We start from the raw sequence: 26,258 nt of genomic DNA, 5'->3' as shown, positions 1-26,258 counted from the left end.
TGGGGATTCCTGCTGCTCTCTGATCTCAGTGGATCCCTGGGGATTTCTGGGGATCCCTGGGGATTTCTGGGGATCCCTGTGGATTCCTGGGGATGGCTGCTGCTCTCTGCTGATCTCAGTGGATCCCTGTGGATCTCAGTGGATCCCTGGGGATTTCTGGGGATCCCTGCTGCTCTCTGCTGCTCTCAGTGGATCCCAGGGGATCCCAATCCCAGCCCCACAGCCCAGGGGGGCACAGGCAGCTGAGACCCCTCCCAGGGGGGCACTGCAATGCTTGTGCAGGTGAGGCTGCCCCAGGCAGGAGCTGGCCCCATCCCTGGAACATTCTGGAGCCGTGAGAGCCGTTCCCGGCTGGGAGATCGGGCGGGAGGCGAGACAGAGCCCGGGGGAACGGTCTGCGGGGAGCAAACCTCCACGGGCAGACAGCAAGATAGATTGGATGATCTAATAGTCCTTTTCCATCTCCAAGTTTTATGATTCATTTGTTATTTTAGCCATCTATATATATTTTTTATTTTACCCTAGAGGGGTTTCTTGAAATGTGTGCAATATATTCCTTTTTTATTTTTTTTTTTTTTTAATCACTTTGGAAAATAAAAGAGCTGGGTGCTGCAGGATGGAGGCACCGTGGGTTGTGTTCCCCACAGGGATGGGGACCCCAAAAATAACCCCAGAGCCACAGAAGGGAGAGGAGAGATCAGGAAGAACCAACACGGGGTGGTGGTGTTGCTTTTCCCCCCATTTTTTATTCCTTTCAGTGATTATTATCGAAGGGAAAGGAGCCTGTGAGAAATCCTGCGAGAGTTTTACCGAAACAGGCACATTCCTGTGGTTTTTGTACTCCCACAGCCTCTCCAGGTCAGTCTTTTTCATTCTCTGCAGAGAAAGAAAGGCAAAAAAAAAAAAAAAAAAAAGAAGGAAAGAAAAGAAAAACCCACACAAAAATCAATCCATCAAATGTCATTACAGATTTATTAAGCCTGATGTAGAAAGACTTTTAACAGTAACATCTTCAGAAAGCATAAAAAGAGCACTTCTGTTCAGTCTTGTGCTTTGAAAATCTAAATATATTTTTATCATATAAATAATTCTTTTCATGTTTTAAGTGCATCTGTTTTTTTTTTTTCTTTTTTTTTTCTTTTTTTCTTTTTTTCCCTTTTCAAATTTCCATTTTACAATTGGCCAAAAAAACTGAAGTCTGCATTGACTGAAATGAAGCCATTTGCAAAGCTAATGATGTTGTGAAGCATGTCTGTGGTGAGCCATATCAGCTAGATTTCAGAAAGGTAGTTCAATGAGTGCAGCATTAAAATGAGGGACAGCCTCCAGCAAAATCATAATTGAACACACCCAAGTCCTTAATGTCTGCAGTTGGGTTTCCTGATGCAAATTACGATAACATTTCAGATGTGAGCAGTCGCTTTCCAGTAGCTGCAGTGGAAAAGAGACATTTTATGCCACAAAGGGAAGAATTACCATGTTTAAAAATGTAAATAATATATGTATAGAAACCTTTTTTATGGAAATGAGGCATTCAGGATTATGTGAACAGTTTGGGCTATTTTTTTTTTTCCTTTAAAACACAACAGATAAAGATGTGTGATCTATTATTCAGGGCTTTAATTACAGTTCTAAAACTGCAGTGATTTTATTTAAAAAAAAATAAAAATCCCTGGGCATAAAAAGTAACGTTTTCTGTGGGAAAGTTGAGGGATGTTTTTTTTTTTAATACAATGTCTTTACCGTGGTGAAAATACAGAACAAAAAAAATCACCCTTAATAGATTTCAATGCTACAAAATCATACACAGAAATACATTTTAAATGCTCTGGAATGCAGTCATCTTCCTGTAAATCAGAAAAGGCCTTAGATAAATAGGTTTGACCTGATTTAAATTTAATGAGATACATAGTCCTGATTGTTAATAATTGGTTTGGGGGAACCCAAAACAATAAAAGCAATAATCTCCTCTAGTATAAATTATACGAATTTATTTAGCAATCAACCGAAGGGAGGGGAAAGAAAAAAAAAAAAAGCCATTAACATTATCAATTTGTTTAGTTGAAGTTAGTTATAATAAGCAAATAATTGGAAGCCAAATTGCCAGGCAGGCTTGGAGGAAGTGAATATTGGGAAGATGTCTGTGTGTGATGAAGCTCTGGGGCCACTAGATGGTATGGTCCTCCCAGCAGAAAGGGCTTTTTCCATGCAAGGACCATTCATAATCACCCAAAGCAAGTGAAACATGGTTTTGATTAAAGCAGCCTGTTGGCTCAATAATCTCGGTAATTTTAAAAACATCCTTAATGTGGAAGAAGAACACTGCAATGTCAGAGATGGCCTTGGGGCCCATTATAAACAGCAACAAAATAAATAAGGAGAAGAAATGAGAGGTCATGAAAACAAAATTAAGCTAATGTTTCAAATTTTGACAATTATGAATTGTTCCTCCAAGAAGACATTAAAAAAAAATAATTCAGGCACTATTAGATAAAATACAAAGAGAATAATTGTACATGTATGAGTTTCCCGTGGGACTAAGCATGCTTTAAAAGCAAAACTTGACTTAGATTTCCCCTCTTCCCCCCGCCCCCCTTTCTAGCCAGCAATTGGGCAGCTCTCATGCAAACACAGACTTGCTTCTCCGAGTTCCTCCAAAAACTCCTCTCTAATTCCTTTATGACCCATTAAAAGATGATGACCAAGAAAACAAACAAACAAACAAAAAATTACAAGCGTATTTTCTATGGGAAAAAAAATAAAATAATATCCCCCGTTATGGACCACTTTTTTTTTTTTCTTTTTTTTTGTAGGAAACCGAAACAAGCAAATATAACAAAATCTGTGTTCATAACATGGCAATATAGTTAATATATACAAATATGTACAGTATAAAAATGCATCAAAGGCGCAACTTTTCATCCAAACAAGCTGCAGTGCCCGAGGAAGAGCAGCTTGGCCCCCTCCTCTCTAAGTTACAGGCAATATTTTCTATACAGCATGCACTGGTTACAAAATGAGTGCAGGAGCACCGAGACATTCGCCAGGGAAAGTCACCACGAGTCCCGTTTGCGTTGTTCGTATAAAAAATGGGTTTAATCTCGCCTTTTTGCCGTTTGGAGTATATACATTTTGTTTGTTAAGGAGAAATGAGCTTTTGATTCTTTATTTTCCTTATTGTTTTCCGAAGAGAATGCTAACACCACGGGTCACGACGTCACCTGAGGATGCTGCCAGCAACAAAGGTGTGATGAGCCACAGGCGCTGGGGCAGAGCAAACCCGTCCAAATTCACCGCTGTGGCCAGCAGAGCTCCATCAGCTCACTGGGGGTGAGGCCCTCCTGATTGGTGCTGACATGTTCCAGGTAATAAAACCCAAAGCAAACACACAGGGTAAAAGACCAACAGAGGATTAAGGAGAGGTGCCTGAGCACGAGACAAACGGGCGCATTGTACCAGAGACATAGGACAGAGAAGTACCCTGAGCCAAATGAGAACTGTTGAGCTTGTCAGCTTTTGCCACCTGTATTGCACATTGCAGCCAAGATCCTGCACACCCTGCAGGGTGTTCTGCCAGCAGAGCCCAGCTGCTGCCCCAAGGGATGCACAGACACCACACAGCTCTGTGGCCCATGGGTGCTGCAGGGAAATGGCTGTGGGCACCTGCATCTCCTCCTGGGCGTGCCATTCCTGTCACCTGGAGCGCTTTCTGTGTGAAAATATCACCCTCAGCAATACCCCACCATTCAGGAGGTTGTGAGGATGTGAGGATGGGGAAAGCGTTCCCTGCCTTTAACGTAAAAAAAATGTTATTTTCATTTTCTTTGTGAAATACTGATCATGAAATACGTTTTCCCCCCTGCTATCTCATCTAAGGAATCTAACGAATGAATTTGTTGCCTTTACTTGGATCAAAAAAAGGATAAGAAGGGAAGTTTGCTCAGCTCGATGGTGTGAAGTGGAGCTGTACGATCCGCCAGGATTAGTGTTTAATCTGTTGTCTCAAACAGGGCTTTTTACAAAGGCCTGAAGACATTTCATGAGCTGAGAGGGATGATGAACTGGAAGTTTATTATTCTGCAGTTAAGTCCAGTGGTACTGCAGGTTCACTTTTAAAAATACTCTCCGAGAAAATATTGTGCAGACATTTTGGTACAAGAAATAAGTGTTGTCTGAAACTTCCTCTCCTCTTCACATCTCTTCTGGCATAATCAAAGAAAAAAACAGCACTAGGCTGAAGGATACTGGGATGAAAGTGCTTGCACTGGTGTAAAAGTGGTCCAGCAGAGCAAAAGGAGCTGTACCAGTATAAAGTGTTACTTTTACAATATCAAAGTTTTGCAATCACCTCTCTGACATAACCAAAAACCTTCTGAAGTGCAGATTTAATTTGCCTGGAGCTAGAGACTGAAGTCTGCTGGACTTGTTTTCAAAAGGGCCTAAATATGTTTGGAATCTGAGGTTGGGACCACGAGGATGGCGTTTGGAGCTGGGTAGAGACAAAGGGTAAATCTGCTGGATTTGAAAGGGTGGCTCTGGATTTGTACAGGAATAAATCCATCCAGAATCTGGCTTTGCTTTTCAGACACTGGACTGATGGGATGGGTGGTTGCAGGGAGGATCGGGGGGGATGTGGCACAGCACGTGTGGGGTGCAAAGGTGAGTCAGCTTCCACTACCACTGCAAACCCATTATTTTATATCATTTCCTTCAGAAAGACAACCTTTTTGTCTTTTTTTTCCCTCAAAAGACAACTGGAGAAAAAGAGTTTTAAATTCTGTGTGCCTTCCACTGCAGGAAATAATGAAGAAAAACAGAAAAGTCAGGAAGCATTTCTGGAATAACAACCCAGTGGCTCAGCCAGGGCATCAACCAACAGGCTGGTCTTAAGTTCAGGTGCTGACAAATCAAGACCTCACTGATGAAATGCAATTAAAATCTGCCTTTAAATGTGTATCCTTTATGTTTTTGTTATGTTTACAAATATTACACTTGCTGTGGTCCAAACTGACACAAATGGTCAGAGGTTGGACTCAATGATCTTGGAGATCTTTCCCAACCTGAATAATTCTGTGACATAAAAAAGGCTCTGTTTGCACCCACAGTGTCCAGCTCAAACCCTTCACACCCATTATGGAAATGTTCTCACTTCTTGTGAAAGTCAAGAACTTTTTGCTGACCATTTCCAGCTGAGGACAAGAAAAGTTGTGACCCATGGGACAAATTGTGATGGGGAGCAGGAAACCCAGGTGAGGAAAAGCACAGTGTCACTGACCCTGCTGTGAAACTCAACGAGAAGCTGGTGTGGGGGCTCTTGGGTGGTCAGTATCCAGGAATTACAGCTCCATAATCCCTAACCAAACTTCCTGGGAGCAGAAATGACATGTGAGGCTGTGCTGGGAGAAGATGGGCACATAGCAGCAGCACTCGCTCACAGTCTGTGGAAGTGGCTCTGTCGGTGCTCCTGCTTGGGGACAGATGGCCTTTAAAGCCTGCTGTAATTGCAACGTATTGATCTGGAATCTGTGATCAATACTGTCTTTATAGAGAGAATTTTAAATATAAATTGCATCGTATATCTGTTGGTGAGGACAAAAGCCCTGTGTGATGGAGATCCCCCTCCACCAGCCCCGGAGTGACGATGGAATATGGAGAGGGGACAGGGGACAGGCAGCCAGAGCCACCTCCTCAATCTCTGCCAAAAGTCAGGCTGCCTTCCTCATCCCCTTGTGCCCTTGCCAGGTTTAATCCCAAAATAACAGGCACAGCATGACCCTGAGTGGCCATGGGGAACGGGCACAGAGCCAGCGTCCCCTCAGCAGCTCCCACCCCAAACTCCAACATTCCCTTTTCCTGCTCCTTCTCCATGCAAATCCTGCACTGCTGCTTCCCAGTGGGAATATCCCCTCTGGTTTAGAAGCTGAACTGTGGGTATGAAGTAATCAATAAATATGGCACTTTATCAAAACATGATTAAGGGAAGAAAAAGAGGCCAAAAATGAGGGAAACAATCCCTGCCATTTGAATGCATGAGAGTTGACTCAATAGCCTTGTAAAGCTGGCTTGGAAGGCTTCACCCCCTATCCTGCTAATATATAATTATTGATTTTTAAAATGACTTTTTATATCCTCCCTGATCTCTAAAAAAGCTAGGGAGGTCAGTCTTGTAAATACTTTTACAAGTAGGTAATAAAACCCATGATAACTTGCATTGACAAGTAATTACTGGGCAGGTTTGTTAGCAGATTCTCAAGGATTTTTTTTTAACCCAACAATTATTATTGTACTAATGACAGCCATTTTTAAAGTTAAGTGTCCTTCTCCCTCTCAGCTTAAGTAACAAAAACCTGGAAAAAACACCTGAGACTGATTCACTGAAATTCTCATGTATTAGGCCCCCAAAGGGATGCTAATTACATTTCCCTGTTTTAAAATAGAACTTTTTTTTTTTCAGGTGATATGGCTTATTTTGACATGGATGGTGGCGGGAAGGGAGCTCCAGTTTCTGAATAAATCTTTCAAAGCAGTGTGTGAGGGTAACAATTCTTCCTGCTTTATTTCAGTGCAAGAGCATAAACAGCTTGGATATGTGGTGTATCAATATGCCACTTGTTAATAAGCAAGGATGTGAATCATAAATATTTGGCTGTTTGATCACCAGGCTTTTAATTAATGTTTTGATGATCTCCAATAAGAATAAAAGTCAGAACGATAGATATTGAGTAGTGAAGACAGAGAAAAGATGCAATGATTTTTTGTGTTACCTGATTTATATGACAGAAAAACTATCAACTCATCCAGTTTTGTACAGAGAAGAGAGGAGAGACGTACATTTTCCTTTTTTTATATTGTATTGTAAAAAAAAAAAAAAAAATCACTTAATTCAAATGTGTACCTAAAACGTTCCCCGAGGACAGCGATGCAGGTAAAATGATCAAGCTTTAGCACCGTGTGATAAAGGTTTGTGGCCAGATTTTTAAACAGAGCAGCTGCTCCCACACAGTGAAGACTCCTGAGCAAAACCTGACCTCCTGCAAGGGGTTTGGCTTTTCCAAAATTCCCCAAACCTCTGCAGCTCTGGGGTCCTGGGTGGGGCAGTGTGTCCTATGGTCACCCTGAGCTCAAAGGCAGCAGCAAAACCTCTTTCCTGCCAAAACCGAGCAGCTGGTGCCCCAAATAGCCCCAGCTCTGGGTGCTGAGGGCTGGTGGGGACTCCAGAGCTCCTTTTTGTGGGAAGGGGCTCTGGAGATCTCCCCGTGTGGGAATTCCTACAGCTTGGCCTTGGCACACGTGCAAACCCCAGCACGGAGAATCCCGTTAAAAACCAGCCAAACTCCTGGTGTGACAGCGCCAGGGCTGGGAGCTTCACCTGCCACACGCTGCCAGCAGCCCGATATTTCCTCCCTGCACCCAAAAGCTCAGAGAAAGGAGCCACACGTGCAGTTTCTCCCAGGGACCATTTTCTGCAGTGCTCGTGGCCCTTGGGTCGGTGCAACTTCACCTCATAACTCCGGCCTGGGCTCTGCAATTTAACGCCTTCTGAGGAGCTCGATGCTAATGCATTGATTTTGCTTTAATAGAATTTTGTTGTCGATGGCCGGTGCTCAGCACGGTGCAGGCTTCAATCTTAACCCATCTGAAGACTCTGCTCGTTTCCAGTTGAGCTCCGTTCATTTCCAGTTGAATAGGTTAAGCAAAGACAGACCTCACTGTTCTCAATTCACTTTATGATCCTCCCATCATAAAAAATAATATCAGCACCTTGCTTTTCATGTCAGAACTACATTTGAGCTGCTATTCCCTATGCCCATGAGTAAATCCCATAAAAGCCGCCCCGTTGTACTGTCGCTATTTTTCCTTGTGGATGATTGATTGATGGATGAGTGCTGACACTTCAATGAAGCTATTTCGACTGCCATCTCAATCCGATGATGTGAGGGGTATATTTTCTGTCCATGCCTCATTACTTCAGAATGACATTCCTGGAACTTCATTTACTTTTTCCCTCCTTCCCTCAAGCGCCATATTTTTTCCCATCTAGGTTATGCATGCCATAAAAAAAGCAATTTGCTATTATATGTGGCATAAGGGCAACACTTTCCCTAGGAGGTAAATAAGAAGGGCCTTTTTTTTTCTCCTCCACGTTGAGTTTAGGGATCATGTCGAAATTTCCCCAGCAGTGCCAAAACAGGCCCTTCTGCACAGGCCACAGGGAACGCAGGGAACGTATTTAGTCTGATTTTGTGACTGCTGCACTTCAATTATATCCTTGAACATCTCGAACAAAACAACAGGAAAAGCCACTCCAAAGCCCTTTCTGATTTGAGAAAGAGCCTCTTCTCCACTTGTGCCTCGCATACTTTGAATATTTCATTTGCCACGGAATAGCGATTTACAACTTGATCCAGACTTATTTTTCCTTGGAGAATAGGGGAAGTTCATCGTTAAATGCAGAGATGGATTTGTCTACTGGAGGTTGTTTTCTCTGAGCGAGAGCAAACAGGGCTGCGCCTGGATTTCCAAGCAGTGCACTAGGAACAGTGACATTGGCATATCCTGGAAGATTCTGGGAGTTGACTTGGGACCCGATTTTAATCTGTGTAATACAGTATTCCCGTTAATAATAATGTATAATTAAGACATCCGTTAAAAATCCATAACGTTAATTTAATGGAGAAAATCTAATACAGTTCTATTGGAATTTTTACGTTAAATTAACTTTAACGGGCTTTTAATGGATGTCTTAATTAGATCTCATTATTAACGTGAATATTCCACAAATTAAAATTGGGCCCTCGAAGTTTTAATGAAAAAAGTTACAAGCACAAATTTGAAATTGCCATTTTTGTAGCCCCCTTCTCCCAGGTTGGGGTGGGTCTGAAGGCGGTGCTCGGACACCAGATTCTGATCCCAGTTTTGGTGGCACAAATCCAAAGTCACTCTGTTGACCACAACAGAGTTTCAGATTTACACTCACCTAGCTGAGAAAGGAATTCTACTTTTATTCTTTTATATCTATATATAGATATTTATATAGTGATATTTATATATAGATATATCTATATTTATATAATGTTCAATAATCTAACAATAGTACTTTTGTTTAAAAATCCCTCCATCCCATATGTCTCGTCATAAACCGTAATGGAGATTTAAATATATATATATATATATCTGAGGAATAAAACAAACTGAAAATAATCCATTTCAAACAAATCTTTGGCAGCAACATGGTTAAGCATAACTATTTGAACAACTTGCACAGAAGATTAACATTGTTCAGAGGTTTTTTGGCTCAGAATCTGTTTTAACTTAATAATTCTTGTACTTACTGTGATGTATTGATCCCTAGTGCAATGACTGGATTGGGCAACCCAGGTGCAACAGTAATAGCTGCACAGAATAGAAACATTTCCTTTAGACAAACTATCCCAAAGGGGTTATAAATAGGAAATGGACATTACCATGAAAAGTAAAGCTTCCAATGTGACTGCATCTTGTGTAGCACACTTGGACATTAAACTATGAAGAATTTTTTTTTTCCTGTCAAGTGTTACAAATTGATGAAATAAGTACATCAATGTTCTCAGTCATTATCTTACTTCAGTGGCACTTTGTTTTAGTGACAGCAAAAAGGGACAGTGGAGACCAGACAGCCCCAGTGCAGTTTATCAATGAAAATCTAATATCGTCCATAAGCAGGGGAGTGGAAATCAATACTTCATTACCAAATTGTAAGTGAGGATGAAGAAGAATAGCAGGAGTTTTTTGGCAGCCTCCTCGGTCCGGGTTGCTGTGAGTTCAATGTCAGGGCTGCGGTGGCGAGCGGGGCCGGGCGCGGAGCTGGGCTGGAGAGCTGGGCTAAGGCATTCGTCCTGCAAGCACAACAACAACAACAACACAGCCACAGTTACACCCTGTGATCACAGCCACACCACTCAGCAGGCACCTTCGGCCACAGAAACGTCTGCAGGGGAGCTCTGCTCCGTTTTGTGTGCCCACAGCAGGCAAGGACACACAAGTGTGGATGGAATCCTGGCTCCACAAGCATGCAGGGATCCGTGGGTGAACTCCAGCTGGTGCTGAGGCTCTGCCTGGCCACTGAGACCCTTACTCTGCTTCTCCCCCATGCTCCTTAAATTTGGAGTTCCTTGCTCTAAAAGCCTCGTGGAGAGCTGGATGTCTCAGTACCCACACCGTGTCTAATTACCCCGCTAATCCTGTGTTATTCCTACTTGCTGTGGCACCTCCCCGGCATTAAAAGCCATCTTCCAATGGACCTTTTCCATCCTGCAGCTGCTAAAAGTGCTAAGTGACTCAAGTTGTGAAGCTACAGCTACACAGGAACAGAAGGGGCTTGTTTTATTTAATTTCAAGATGTGGGTTTAAAAGTTCAGCCCAAAGCTGAGTTCTGCTTTGCTTATAACCTGGGAGAAAGATACTGAGGAAAGCAGTAGAAAAAACCAACTGGAAAAATAGGGTGAGAAATGAGGCAGGCAATAAGCAGAGTGAAAGTCAATCTGGAGAGAGCACAGAGGAAGAAAAGAGCTGCAGTGGGCAAAGAGAAATATGTTACTGAAAAATATATTATCTGTTCAAGGCCATGGATATTTCAGCAAACACAACTCAAATCCTGCAGTGTGTTCTCTGTGTTCTGGCTAAATCAACTGGAAATTCAGTAGCAGCTTTATTTAAAGTAAAATAAACTCAGCTTTTCAAAAAATTCCATATGAAAACAAAAAAGTCCATTGACTTCATGCTAGCTAGTTTATAATTTGGTTTGGTTTACAATATCTTCACCTTTTCAGTTTTCACAGTGATGCTGAGTTTTGCATTGGCAACCCAGACCTGCTGTGGAGAAACTGTTGGAAGGGAAGAGGAGGTTTTGGCAGCTGAACGTAGAGACTTTTGGCAACTGAGGATGCATGGAAGTCAGCTTGAAACTGTGGTGAATACCTTGGATCATTATTCCCACTTAAAAGATATTAAAAGCAATCCATGTTGACACTTTAAGATGTTGCCTTTAGGTTTCAGAGGTAACGCTCCAGAACAATTCTCACTTTGCAAAGCTATTATTTTTCACTGCAAAAGGGCAGAGCTGTGCCATTTATACCCTGCTCAAATCTTAAAGAAACCCAGAAGAATTGCTCCAGCACCTGGAGCTGACACACAGCAACTCTGTGGCCAAATTCTCACTGTGGAATCACCTCTGCAAATGATCCAAGAGAGACTGTGGGGATGGAGGAGGCATTGGGGTTTATCCTGCCAAGAGGTTTCCAGGATGGAAAACCCCCTGTGCCATCCCACCTGAGTCCTGCCTGGGATCACACCAGGCCCTGCAGCACCTGCCTCCCTCATGGGGCGAGACAGGGGCACCATGGGCTGTGACAAGGGACAGTGTGACCCAGCTGAGGGCAGGACTGTGACTCTTCACTAGGTCAGCCCTGCCTCCAGAACATCCTTAGGATAATTAGGCCAAATTAGTGTCACTGAAAGTGCTTAATCTGGGAAGGAGTCTTGAAGCTTCTGCAGAGCACTGGTTCTCTGTCAGTGGGAAATATTTATAAAAGCTTGGATTGGAAAAATGAAAAGGCAAACTCCTGCCTCCTTTTCTTTTTGTGCCATTGTGAGGAAGGCCCTGACACTTTTTTAATCAGCAAAGCAATATTCCTGGTCACTTCCCTGTCACAGAACAACACTGAGGACGCTGTTAGCCCTGGGCAGACGCTTCAGAGGAACATTGGTCAGAGGGAAGGTCCACGAGAAACTCTTCTGGCAACAAATAAACTTTTGAGGCTCAGTGTCCGTGCACTTGACTAATGGTAACATCTATGCACAAGTCAAATCAATTGGGACTTGGCATTGATTTCCAAGGGATAAGTACTTCACCCCCAAGGTCTTTTGGCCAACTGAAATCTCCATCCTTGTGGGTTTGTTGTTTTTTTTTTTTTTGTTACTGCAGGCTGGGACAGGACTTTGGGAAATTAATTAGTGTGAGCCCTGATCAATAAGGGTCATAGTTTATGTATTTCATTATCAAGTCTGTAAGAGATTCAGGGAGTTTGTGGAGAGCTTGTCACCTGCAGTCAGGGCAGAGCAGCCTGCACATTCCAACAGTGCCTGATGGGCAGAGTCTGGTGCTTCCTGGGCATTTGCTGAAATGTAACTCACCCTGTGCCATAAAGAAAACTCCATCACTTAAATCATATTCTGAAAACGTGGCTGAGGGTGTTCATTATACTGATGTCTTGTACAGAATATGTGAAATATCAGTTGCAGATACCGAAGCTTTGCTTTTATTTAACACTAATTATCGAGCCATCAACAGATGTAAAAAGTCGTATCTATTTTAATGTGGATGTGTCAGGACTCAGCATCCTTCCCTCTCCTTGTCCATGGCACAGCTTCCCTCTCCTCATCCGAGCACTGCCAGAAAAACACAGCTGTGAAACCTCTGAAATGGGAGCTCTCACACCCGTCTGCAGCCCCAGACAACTGTCAAGTGTGTGTCAGCAGCTCGTGGCACGCCAGCCCCCGGCGCTGACACCGGCGCTGCCGGGCTGAGCCGGGCTCGTGGAGCTCCTGGGGCCAGCTGGGCTGGGCTCCCAGCTCACCCAGCAGTGGCCAGCTCCCCTCCCACACCCCAGAGGGCTCTGCTCGCTCCAGTGTCCCCTTTTCCCCATGGCCAAAAGCCACACTGATGGAGTGGTGTGGTCTCCTGGGGGCTGCCTGCTCATGGGATGGCTCTCCAGTCATGGAATCCCAGAATGGTTTGGGTTGAAGGGACCTTAGAGCTCACCTTGTTCCACACCATCCACTGTCCCAGCCTGCTCCAAACCCCCAGTCCTGGCCTTGGACACCTCCAGGGATCCGGGCTCAGCCCCAGCTGCTCTGGGCACCTGTGCCAGGGCCTGCCCACCCTCCCAGGGAGGGATTTCTTCCTGATATCACCTAAATGTCCCCCTTTCATCTTCCCTTGTCCTGTCACTCCAGTTCCTGCTGAAGAGCCCTTTCAGCTTCCTTGTAGATCCTTCAGATCCTGGAAGGTGCTGTGAGGTCCTTCCAGTATCTGCAGTCCTTTTCTTGGGGACTGCTGTTGCCATTTGATTTTTGGGTTCTGCCACCTCTTCAGTGGCAGTCTGAGGTGGGATGGATCTCCAGAACCAGGCAGATGTCAGCAGCTTCGTGTATTTCTGTCTGCTTTGTATTTCCATATCTTTGCTAATATGATTTTAGCAGCTCCTATTTATGCAATGGGATAACAAACCTGACAATATTCCTCTGTGATCCACCCACCGCAGTCCATGGGAGCCTGTGGATCAAAACTTTTCCAGGCTGCAGCTGTACCTATCACAATAAATTGCAGGACTCTTTAAAGGCCACATAGAAAGACACAGACAGGCCCTTTGTGGTTACCAAACACGTTATCTCTAGATGTCATTTTTGACCTACTTTTGCTAGATTTTTGCAGCAGCACAAAATCTGTTCCTTAAAGAACCACGCCACGTGCACAGTACCTAGAAAAGGGGAAACAGCAAATCTGGATATATTTTATTTCATTTAGGACTCTTCTCACCATGAATTACAATGTTACAGGCTCTAAACGCCTTCTCGTTACCCATAATTATAACTAAAATTATATCAATCTAAACAGTAACTACTGGAATGATTCATCCTGATTGGGAGGAGCATGCTCCCTGGAGTTCTGCCTGCCCATCCATTCTAAAGCCTCGTGGCAGGAATAGCTTTCCAGAAGGTCATTTAACAGCACATTAAATAAATAAACAGAACATATTTGTTTCAGCAAACACGCTCTAATAGGATGGGAAAACATTTTGGAAGAGGTAGGAATAACCCTCATGAAAACTAAATCCTCACCTTGCTGAGGGCACCCAAAGGTGGGCAGAGGCTCCAGCAGGGACAATCCCTCATGTCCTGCACAGTGAAGGCTCCCACAGCCCCCAGTGTCACCAGCAGGTCCCTGAGCCACTCATGTCCCTGCAGAAGCCACCAATCCTGGTGTATTCACCCCCAGCCATCAGCCCCACGGACAGGGAGCTGTGCAAACCACTTCTGAGCTGAGCTTGTGAGAGTGTGGGGCAAGAGGAAGGAGATGTGAGCTCCAGCTCAGCTATTTCTGGGCTGTGTCTGCCTGAACACAGAATTAATTGCTGTTACACCCAGGTGGAAGAATTTAGAGACCTTGCCTGGGATGATACTTTTTTTCCTGATTGTTTGGGCAGTCCAGAGCTTTGCAGGGAGCTGAGGCAGCAATGGTGCAGGAGGGACAAGGAGCTCAGTCCTGAAGGGAGCCAAAAAGAAAGATGGGAAGAGACAATTTCCAAAGGCCTGGAGTGACAGGATAAGGGGGAATGGCTTCAAACTGACACAGAGGAGGCTTAGGTGGGATATTGGGAAAATATTCTTCCCCTGAGGGTGGGGAGGTGCTGCCACAGGTGGCCCAGGGAAGCTGTGGATGAGGCAGACAAAAAACTGGGGCTGCAGCTCCCCGTGGTCCCAGAGAGACCCAATGGAATCCTGGGCTGCTGGAAAGAGGGGGATTTGTGCCACTGGTGTTGAGAGAGGCCAGGATTTCACCCCTGAGCCCAGCATGAGGCTCGAGGTGACACAGAGCACAAAGGTGTGACATTCACCTGGTCCCCCCACTTGCTTCTGCACACAAAGCCCATGACAGGGGTGGCTGGAACAATCACAGACTTGGAAAGAGAAAAAAAAAAACACAAAACATTTAACTTCTATTTCTTCCTATAAATAAAGTATAGCCATCAAATCACAATGTATTTGGGAGCACATGTTATTGACAGCCTATTCTTGGAGGGGGGAAGAAAAGTGGATTTTTTGGCAAAGTTTCCTAAAGATTAAATTGTTCATGGTACAGGGCACCATCTGCCCTTGGAGAGAGATTTAGTTGATGGCAGCTGCAACCAAAGTGTGGAAGATAAAGCTGAATTTCTGGTTTCTTTTCAACTAGCAACTGTCATTACAGGTCACATGCAAACTGTGCCATTTTCTGTGACAAGCAGGTTCTGGAGGATTGGGTGCTCACTACATTTTAAAGTGCCACCTGTAAGGATCCCAGCCGAGAAACAGCTTTTGGAACACACCTTGCAAAACGTGAATTTACAGCAGATGAGACAAAGCAGTTATGGAGCAGCCATCTGGAGAAGGGCTGTGTGTTCCAGACCCAGGTGCACAGGGATGGAGGGCAGGAGGAACTCGTGGGTCACTCAAAGGAAGATCCCTCATTTCATGTGGGGGCTTAAAAAGGCTGAATTATCTGCAAAGTGTTCACTCAACTGTTGCATAATCCACAATTGCCTCCCTGTTTTCCTTGGGGTGTAATTCCTCCTGAGATTAAACCCCACATTTTTTAAACCCTGAAGAGAATTTCTAAATCACCAAACCAGAGGCTGCTGTGGGTGGGTTTTATCTCAACCCCACCTCTGAGCTGTGCCACTAAAATATCACAATTCACTGTGAGGCAGCAAAGGCCACTTGACAGTGGGGAGATGCTGATCTGTCTCTGCACTCTGAGTTACTTAAATATCACACAAACCTCGTCCTGGCTACAGCAAACCCCTCCAGGAGGGAATTTGTACCTCCTCCCTCTCTCCTGAACGCTTTCACAGGAGAATGATGTTCCCTTTCTCCTCGGAACAAAACGGGAGGGGAAAAGTTAAGAGCACGCTGGTAGATTTTATTAGGACTAAGAAACAAAGCAAAACAAAAAAGCAAACCCAAAGCTCTTCCCTTTCATCCCTGCCTCGCTATGAAGATGCCTTCATATTTGCAGGCTTGCTGACAATATTTCAGGATGGTACATCACACACCGTCTCGTCTGGAACAGCAGACATTGTCAGTGCTGGGAGACAACCACTCTCTGGTTTGTACTTCACAAAGATTCTCTATAAAGCATTTCTATAGAGAAGTAAAAAAAAAAAAAAGATTTTTGAAATTCGTGAGTCTCTCAGCCTTTCAGACAAGGATGAGTTCTGGTTAATTTTTTTTCTGATGATTTCCACGTTTTCTGCAAGGGAAAACAACAGCTACCATTGCCTTAAGACAGACTGAACTAGTTGTAACATGCCTAGATATGAGATTCTTTTTTTCATGTGAAGGAATTTGCAGGACACAAATTTCTTGTCCTTTAGTTTATTCTGCTCAGTTTAACTTGTTGGTTTTCTCTCCCATTTTATCACAGCAGAAGGGGATAATGTTTTGTAATAGAAAATGCTACCATTGGTAGCTTTTAACCAATCTGCTGTGATTAAATCCATGCTTTTGGAAAATAAGATTATTTTTAAAAAGATTTTTAATATTTAAAAAATATTATTTAAATATTATTTTAAAATTTTTTTTTAAAAAATGCTTTGCCTTTCCAACAAAATATTGCTCATCATTTCAGGTGTGAGTGCCCCTGATGTGCCCAGACCATCCAAGCCAAACCTCCTTGGGAATGCTGCCACTTCCATGTCTGCTGCTGCAGAACAGAACCACATTCATCCCCTGCTTTTCCCTAGGGAAATGCACCTTTTTCCATCCACATCTGACTGAGCCCAAATGCTTTCGGGATTGGGGCCTTTAAAGAGACATCCAGAAAAATGTTTAATTTTTAAGCCTCTGCCTGTTTGGGTTCCTTTTTGCAGAGAGCATTAGTGGGTAGGAGTGGAGGCTGCTCATGTGAATTAGTGTGGGATCTGCTGCTTTCTCCTTTCTTTGTGAGGAAGCTCTTAAAACACAAATTCCCACCTTAAAACCCGAGCGGGCGCGAGCTGCGAGTAAATCACGGGCTCCGTGGTGCCAGAGCTGCACATGCTCTTCTGCTGCTGATTTGTCTACAAAATATATCACATGCCAGTTACTTGAATTAGGATCATGGGGAGAAGGGAATCATTAGAGAGTAGAAGAAACTCTAACACATAAAGAAAACTTATCCGTTTGTCTCCTCAGCGCCGCCTGTTTTATTTCCTCTTCAGGCGCTGACAGCGCTGATGAGGCAAAGGATGCTGTAATCCTGAGCGATTGCTTTTGGGGGGAGCATCATTAGGGTTGGAAATGTTTGATACAGCCAGAGCTCTGCGTTTCCAGGCCCTTTTTCCCGGTCACTCCGCGGTGTTTAGCGGTGCTGGAAGGTGAAGGCACAGCCTGGATCAGGTATTCCCCTCCTGGAGCCGTTTCCTTTGCTCTCAGAGTGCCTTGGAAAGCCAGGTAAATTAGACTTGGAGAAAGGGACACTGCATCTTTGAGTAATGAGGCTGGGAAACAGGGAACACATTTTCCACTAGCTCATGTCTCACTGTATGGCATTCTGATTTCCTGACACTTCATAATAAATCATTGCTTATCACTCACATGGGAACATAACATGGTTCAAGTTAAGATTCGTTAGTGATTGTAAAGAAGAAACATGAATTGCTCTCTATCAGGGCTTTTTGATCATCTTTCTGTCCACTGCAGGTGTTTTTTTAATCAGAATATTTACAGGAGCCATTGTCTACGGCATAAATAAAAAGGAGAAGAAAGAGCAGAAAATATGAATAATGAAAATGAATTTATTTGTCTTATTTATGTGTTTATGTAAACATTTGGCAATTGTTTTGCACAGCAGCTTGTATTCCGTGTCACAGGCTGCTGCACCAACATAACTTTGTAATGCTGGGATTTTAAATATATATAGGTGAGTGTGTGTCTATAAAAAACCCTAAATGCCAATACATTTGTTTTCTGGAGGAGAAGGTTCTAGCAAGCACATCCAGAGCCTGTTTGCTTTAGGATCACAGGGAAAAGAGAGGCTGGTCCTGATGCTGCTGGCCCACCTTGGACCAGTGGCAGTGGAAACCTGGTGACCTCAGAGTGGCTCTAACTGGGATGAGACTGGGATGTTCCCTGCAGCCAGGGGTCCATCAGGTCTGTGGGAAACAGGGATTCATTTCAGGAAAAAGGGATATTTGAGAGCTGGGACAGCCTTGCTCCAGCCCCTGTCCCCTCTGTGAGCTCTGGGATGCAAATCCTGAGCTTGGTGGGTCAGGAATTGGGGAACAAGAGACAGGACAAGGGGAAATGGCCTCAAGCTGCACCAGGGGAGCTTTAGGTTGGGTATTGGGAAAAATTTCTTCCCCACAGGGTTGGCCAGAACTGGCAGGAGTGGAATCCCCATCCCAGCAGGGATTTAACAGCCATGTGCATGTGGCACTGGGGACATGGTGGGACAGGGAATGGTTGGACTCAAAGCTCTGAGTGGGCATTTCCAGCCTGATTCCACCATTGCATGAATTCAGCTTTATATCCTTCCGCCTTCTCTGGCCTTCAAGGGATGGAACTTTCTCCTCAGCAGTTTAGGGAGAGAGGTGAAAAGCTGATGGGTTTACAGATGGTGTCAGCAGTGCTGTAGGGGAGCAGGGAGTTCAGTAAAAACTGAAAAAAATGGGAGCTTACCTAAAGAACTATGACAAATATGCAAAATTTTTTCACAAAAATGAAAATAAAAATAATTCTATTTCTTCCCTTGTTTTACAAATAGTTCTCCTTTAATTTCTATCCTTATCTTTTGGATCTGATTGTGGGAAGTACCTAAAACTTTGGATTAACCCAGGAGAAATCAGATAAGGGAACTATTTGCTGCAACTATGGCTTTGATTATTCCCTGCTCAGTAATTTGCTTTTTACTACATTAATCAACGATATAATGTGTCATTTCTACTGCTCCCTGGCTGAATAATTTCCAAAACTACAAACAGCTTTCAAGATAGTTGCCAGACAGGCGCAAATTAATACTTTCAGAAATTGTTCCTAGAAATATTCCCATGAACAGAAGCTTTCACACCCTCTATTTGTGTAAAGAGTTGGCTAAAAAAAAAAAAAAAAAAAGAGCCAAATGATTATTTTAGGCAATTTTTGCATATATTTTTTCTGGGTTTATATATATTTCTATCTAATATTTATAAAATATATGCAGTTTACAATAAGCAGCCTTGGGAGACAAGATGGCAATGGAAGTCTATATGGAGTTAACTCTTCGAAGGATTAATGTAGTAATTATAAAAAAGAGGGATCTGATTGCTTTTATTGAGGCAAATAATCCTCTTGATTTGTGGGATAACCTGAGTAAAATGGCACATGACCCATGGATTGTAAATTTTGCTGCCTGATCCAGCTGATCTTCCTCACAAATTCCAATATTTGTGGCTACTCTGATCCCCAGCCTGCTCTCCTAAACTCAGTTTTCCTCCTTGTGTTCGTGGTCCATGGAAGTGCCTGTAAGACTTTGCCTTGTGCTCAGAAAACCCCAAACTCTCTACAAGAAATGTGTTATGCACAAAATGTGAAATCCCCCTAGTATCAAATTTTTAAAAGAAAAAAAAATTCTTTCTGGTAAAGCACAGCATTGGATGTATCTATTATATTTTACTTTTCACCTACTACCAAGAGATGATTAGAGACAAGAATTAAACCCCTCAACTCTTGACCAAGGAAAAAAAATATGTTTTTTCTAATATATCTGAGCCAGGCTCTGAGTCTGCACTCACTTGAAGTGGTGTAGTGAATGGGAATATTCTCCATTTATTTTGGCTTGCACTAAACTGGAATTTTTGCCCCATAAGCTTCCTGTAATTTTTATAATTGGAATTGCCTTTGTCAGCATTCCTAGTATTTCCCCATGGAAATGGTATTAAAAATCAGCACATTTGCCCTACAATTTCACATTTTGTCCTTAAGAAATGAGGACTTTTGGTAGATTTTTTTTTGTTGTTCCCTTTTTCTGCAAGAAAATGGCTTAATAAAAATCTCAACCAGAGGCTGGAAGGAGACACTCTATCTTCAAAACGTTAATCCTCTCTCCAACCATGCCTGGGTTAAAAACAGATATTGAAACAGGGGAATAAATATTTGACAATGCTGTTAAGGCAACTTTGCTAACGATTTTTGAACAACCTCCAACTGAGGTCTAAATGTCTGCAATATCCATAAACAACTCTATACTGTCCAATTAGGGAGACAAAGACATAGAGTCCTGTCAGGAAGATTTGCATGGCTAAGTGTCTGAGATCACGGAGCCGATGAGGGATCGCTGCCGCTGCCGGGGGATGCACACAACGGATGACTATCATTAGGATATTACAGAGGCTTACACCTTCCCAATTACTGGCAGGATTCATTAGTTACTGCTGCATTTCCCTAATAGAATCCTCTCTCTTGGCTTATCGCTACCTTCCCTCTGTCTACATAAACCCACAACTCAGCAGTCGATCACCTATGAAAAATTAGACGCCGGAGCTTCCAGTGGCCTATTTAAAATGAAAAAGGAACTGAAGAAGAAATAAAGAACAACAAAAAAAAATACATATAAAAAAAAAGAAGAAGGGCTGGAATGCAGATATGTGGCATCAGATGGGTTTGGAATTCTTTCTCTTCAACTGTTTGAGGGAAAAAATAATCAGTGGCAGCTGCAGAGAGCAGCATCATGGTGGGTTTAAAAGCACAATGAAAGTGTTTTACACAGCCCTACGTACACACACGGACTGGAGGCAGATTGCAAAGTGACAATTACTTAAGGCCTGCTAGGCTGAAGTTTCCCAAGTCAGATTGGTGAGGATTCCAGGGGCTCGGTGCTGCTGCAGTCGGCTCAGCCCCATTAAAGATAATGGTGTGAGCATTTCCATGCTGTCATCGTGTTGCTATCAACAGCATTATCAGTATCAACTGCTTCTACAATTATGCACAATGCACAATTATGCTCTTCCTGCACAAAGACTTAGCAACCACCAAACTCGTTTTCTTTTTAAATACACTGAAAAGAGTGTAGATTTCAATCCTTCATCTGCTCACAGACGAAATAACATTTCCAAATCATCACTGATAGCATTTTTTTCCTCCCATTCTAAGGATGGCCAACTGTTCTCAGCGATTTCTATTACATTTCCTACCTATTATTTCATGTAATGGCATTCCTTAAATTTTAAATTAGCTTTGAAGAATAAAAATAATTGAATTCCTGCTGTTTTGTGTACATAGAGGGTGACAGGAGCTAATGTGATAATTTAAACTGTAAATGAGTCTTCACTTTGTGTTCATTAATTACAGCTAATTACTGAATTACAAACCTTCTTGGTTAGGCACTGTTATGTATTCATGTAGCATGTTGGATTTCCAGCTGGTAGAAAACTGTTTTATAGACTTACAAGCTGACACACCAAGCTAACGCCGAAACAATTCCGTGGGAGAAATAAAGGGAGGGCGAGGGGCACACGACTGCTCCTGCTCTTTGAATCCAGGCAGCGAGGAGAGCCAGGGCTGCAGACCTGAGCCCCAGGTGAGCCAGCATCCCATGTGGAGAATTAGGAAATATTTGCTGGATTTGGGAGGCAGAAATGTGATTTTGAGCTCACATTTGGGGGAAGAGCCTGCTGTGCTCACTCCTGTTTTACACCAGAGTTAATTCCCTGGTTTAAGCAGAGTTCCCCCTTCTCAGGGCACAGCAGTGAGGCAGAAATGTCCCTGGAAATGGGGCCAGTGCTGCCAGCACTGCTCCTTTGGCTCTGCTCAGGAGCAGCAGGATGGGAATGGCAAACTGAGCATCCCAGGCAATGTGCATTGTATTCCACCCGTGAGCGCTCATTGTTCCTCACTGAAGCAGCGCCTCCAACGCTGTAGGGCTGTCTGGAGCATTTACTCAACAGTCTCTGCACTGAATGGCTCTGTCCAAACCTCTCCTCTGGATCCCTTTTGTGTGCTGCTGGTTTTTATGGGAGCTGAATGCAGGAGCTGAAGTGTGTCTGTGCTGGAGGAGCAGCGCGGTGACACCATCAGCCATGGGAGGTTGTGTGAGCCAGAGCTCAGTGCCCAGAGCGACAGCTGGGGCAAAACAATCACACCCAAACCTCACCTGCATTTCTGTAAATACACAGACAGGAGAGACAGACATTTCCCTCTCCCTGGCATCCATTCTCCAGGATTTCATGTGTTTTGTTCTCTTTTAACAACGCAGGCCAGCAGCCTGGCCAGATCCCTGAGCCCACAGCAGCCCAGCTGCCCTGCTGCAGGTAACCCAGCAGAGATGGCAAAAACTACTGAGTCAAATTGTTACCTTAAAACAGTTTAATTAAACTAATCTGTCACCCACTTGGTTTTCCAGGGGCCTACAGGCCCAACACTGAACCTATAGGGCAGATCCTTCTCGGAAGGTTCGGCCTGTACTGGAAGAGTTCAGCTGAATAATTATCAACAACCAGAAATTAAGAGCCAGATCCTCAGCTGATGTAAAACCATGTAGCACCATTAATTTCAGGAGAGTTCTGCTGATTCCCAGCACCTGAGGAACAGCTCAATAGATCTGTAATAATAAAGACTCTGATGAAAAGCCCCTGAAAGCAGCAACACTAATGTGTGACTGCTCACATAAACACCAGTTCAATGACAAGGCTTTTCTGCCTAAGAACTAGTCTGTGTCTTCAGGTTTCATGATAAGTACTAGGCTTTTGTCCTTAAATAATAATTTTCATCTGGAGAATGGCACAGTGACTTGTTCTAACACCAACAGAGATTCAGCAGTAGGCTTCTCAATGGGATTTGTGTCATGTCCTATTCCCTCATCACCTTCCCATGCTGCCTCTTCTCTTTCAGGGTATGAAAAGAGATGGGGAAACCAGGGCAGAAAAGATGTGCAGGCAGAAATTCCTTTTATTCTGTGGGTAGTAACTCTCTGCTATCATATAAAGATAATGACTTTCATTAATCTTCTGTAGGTCTTTAATCAAAGGGTTTTTTCACTCCACGCAGAGACACTACTTAAATGCTGCTAAATGTTAAGTAAAAATGAGAATTCTTGATATCAGATACACAAAAATGGTGTGAGATGTAGCACAGTGCAGCACAGTACCCACAGAGGCTCAACACTAGAGGTGAGTCTGCTGCTCAGGAAGTTACCAGCCACCATTTCCAGGCAGTCTTTGACCCAGCTTGTTTTCATGTCTCACTCCTTTTCAATCTCACAGTCTCTGGCATGCAAATCTGCACTGAAACTGAACCTCCCAAATGTGCCAGAGGGAAGCAGGGGCCTCACACCTATTGGCAGATCAGTGCACCTAACGCCCTTTGGCTTTTTTCCCCTCTTTTTTAACAGAAAGGCTGATTACTCCATTAGCTGAACAACTTGGAAGAAATGACAAGGAACTAACAAGAGGGTAACACTGTATTTTCTATTTGTTTTCCTCCTTGCAGTGGTCCTAATTAGAGGAGTTCTTGATACAGAGCTCTGGGAATGCTGATGAGAAACACACAAAAGGCTGGAGTGCCTCTTCTGCAGAGCATTGGATGCTCAAACACAGCAGCATCCTCTGGGCTGTCAGTGCCCTGCTCCCCGCACTGCCTCAGATTTGGGACAGCATTGATTTTAGAGGTGGGACAGACCAGCCCTTCTAATGCCTGAATCCTCACCTAGGGGTGAGTAATTTCACCTTAACTCACAGCTTATCATGATAAAGTACGTTTTTAAGGCGAAATATCAAAGCTGCGTGGCAGTGGTGGGAAGGGAGGCAGGAATGAGGTGGGGATGTGTCTCCAGAGGGGACCTGGGCTCTGTGCTGCTCACAGGGAATGGGCTGCACTGGGTGGGAGTCAGTCCTCACCATCCTTCCTGCAAAAGCCTCTCTCCCTGGAGCCTGCTGCTTTTCCAGCTCTTTGGGCAGGCCAGCCTCTGAGGCTGGGAAAAAGGGACACACTGCCCCAACTTCCCAAATGCCACCAACAACAGCTTCTCCTTCAAAGCTTTCCACCCCCTCCTGGACTCGGGAAGGGTCGTGGGGATGGAGGCTGGGAGGGTAGGACAGCACCTCTTTCCCATTCACCAAGGTTTGATTCCCTTTATGAGCACGATCCGCCAATCCGTAATCAAGGGTTAATTTCACAGCTCACTGCTTCATCTAGCATAATATCCATTCAGACTAATTAAATCTGTCTAATAATGTGAGTGTCTTTGTCTTTGTTCTTTCCATTCTTTGTTTTACACCCTTCACATCTCATCTCCAGAACTACACGCCATCACACTCTGCTTGACAAGCAGAATCCATCCCTAAAATTAAAACATTCCTGACCTATCTGCGATGACAAGGCAAGCAAGCTTCACAGCGCTGCGGCCCATGAAGGGAGCTGACACATTTGTTTTTAATTTCAAAAGAGTAGAAAGTGAAGATCTGACCCTGTCAATCAGGCCCTGTGACAAGTTTAATCATTGCTGCCCCACAAAAATCACGGCTAAATAGGAATGCAAATAATGTATCACAGGGCTCTTATAAATGCTAATCAAGGAGAAGTAATCAACTGACAATTTCACTGATCTCCTTTCTGAAGAAGTCAGTCAACGCACTGTCTCTGGACCACAAAGAGAAGAAAAGACAAAAGGCATAGATGCCGTTTCCCAAAAAAACCTATCCTTTTTCAGGGCTTTCTTTTTCTTTTTTATAGAGAAAAACAGAGAATTCACTCTTTTTGATCCTCCACCGAACTTTAAAGCAAAGCTGTTTCTCAGGAACTTGAACAGTTATATGTCAAGTGTACTTTATTAACAGTACCCTCCCAACCCAGAGACAGCACTTGGAAACTTCTGCTAAAATAAAAATCTTCATTTGTCTTTGTCATTCATCCATCTTCAAAATTCTTCTCCGTCTTAACAACTTCTGTCCTCTACGGGCAATATATTTAGTGATATATGAAGTTTTACAAGTGGAAAGCTAATAGTTGAGCTCACATTTTTTTCTAACAGCACCCCTCCTCCCAAACTGAAAAAAGAAATATCATGCTTGGGATTTATTTCAGTGCAGAGGCTTTCTTCAGCAGCACGATTTTTAAACTGACTCTCCTTTTATGACCTTTTTAATGTGGTAAAGAAGAGACAGCTGAGATAGAATTCCAGTCTTTCACTCACAAACTCTGCATGGCAAGAAATTGTGACTTCACCTAGGTGTGGAACAGAGAAGGGCCCAGGACAGACAGATGCACAAGCCCTGTAATTCAATTTACTGCTCTCCTCTCACTGTTTTGCTGTTCCCATCAAACCCGAGAGTCACTGCACTGGCACAGGGCAAAAGGAGATGGTTTGGCCGAGGATACTCAAGGCAGGGAGGTGTAAGCAGCATAAAGATCTCTCTAAGAGGTAAAGTTCAAAGAATCTGCTTGTTTGAAGTTTGGCTGGGTTTTTTTGTTATTATTAAACTACCTTCCTACATGGAGCCAGATGAATTAACCTGAGGAGAGCTCCAGTCTTGGGCTACCAGCAGGGTTTGGAAATAGAATCTTCCACTACAGCACAACCTGGTGCTTTCCAGCCCATGGCAGTTACCCACAGCAGGCTGAAGCAGCAAGAGCAGCTTCATCAAAGTCAAAACTTTGTCCTGGGTTGTGTTTTGTGTTTGCAGGGCTGAGTGACACAGCTCAGAAGGGCTGGGAACAGCTGCCACACAGGATGGGCAAGATGCCACCAAACCCCTTCCAGACTGCACTCTGAATCACCCAAATTTACACATCAGCAAAAGAAAATGGGAAAAATCTTTGGCCAACCCAATTCCCCAACTTTTAGAAGCACTGGGGCAGCAGCAGAAGCTTCGGTACCACTTCAGTGAGAAATGAGAGCTGGAGCTTTGTCACGCCCCGCTCGCTGCCAGACAGGGATGTTCCAGCAGCAAACTCTCCATGCAGGATGAGCGTGGAGGGTGGGAGTAGCAAACAGAAAGAGGAATTGAAAAGCACTTTGCAGTTGTCATGTCACTTAGCAACAACCTTTCCTACTGCACATCACCACGGCTGTAGCAGAGAGCCTGCACAGAGCACCGAGATGTGCTGGAGGAGGGCAAGAGGAGCTCCAGCAGCGCCTGATCACACACAGCACTGGAGACACGGCTCACAGCAATGTCCTCAGCCCTGGCCTGCTCCTGAATAAACTCCTGGATCCAGCCAGCACTGATCTTTGGTGCTAATGCACAGTAATGACACAAGGAGGAGGAAACCAAAGTTCAGCTCTTTGTTTCCCAAGTGAGCTCCACTGATGGGATCGCTTTTCTGTCTGCAGTTTCACTCTCAGATAAACTTTTTATTTTCTTAATCATTTCAGTTTCCCAACTTCTTCCCTGTAGGATTCCTCTCTCTTGACATGCTGGACTTTCATAAAAAGGTCAAGACTTGCAAGTCCTCAACCCCTAATACTTCTTTCACAGGTTAATCCTGTGGATCCTATCAGCTATTTCTGC

General features: G+C 43.8%; 1 protein-coding gene across 2 annotated transcripts in view; it reads right to left on the bottom strand.

Moving 5' to 3' along the window:
* Positions 1 to 9,224: 9,224 nt before the first annotated feature.
* Positions 9,225 to 26,258, bottom strand: part of TSHZ2 (teashirt zinc finger homeobox 2) — a 205,719-nt gene continuing 188,685 nt past the window's right edge. For both annotated transcript variants that reach the window (XM_058850794.1, XM_058850795.1), the window contains exon 3: positions 9,225 to 9,875. Coding sequence is in view for 1 of the 2 variants with exons in the window: in XM_058850795.1 (XP_058706778.1) it covers positions 9,874 to 9,875 (2 nt within the window). In the remaining variant the exon portion in view is untranslated. The remainder of the gene's footprint in view (positions 9,876 to 26,258) is intronic.

Source organism: Poecile atricapillus, chromosome 15, assembly GCF_030490865.1.
Source record: "Poecile atricapillus isolate bPoeAtr1 chromosome 15, bPoeAtr1.hap1, whole genome shotgun sequence".
Classification (NCBI taxonomy): Eukaryota; Metazoa; Chordata; class Aves; order Passeriformes; family Paridae; genus Poecile; species Poecile atricapillus.
Note: the sequence above shows the minus strand (reverse complement) of the source record. Positions and strands in the feature narration are given on the sequence as shown.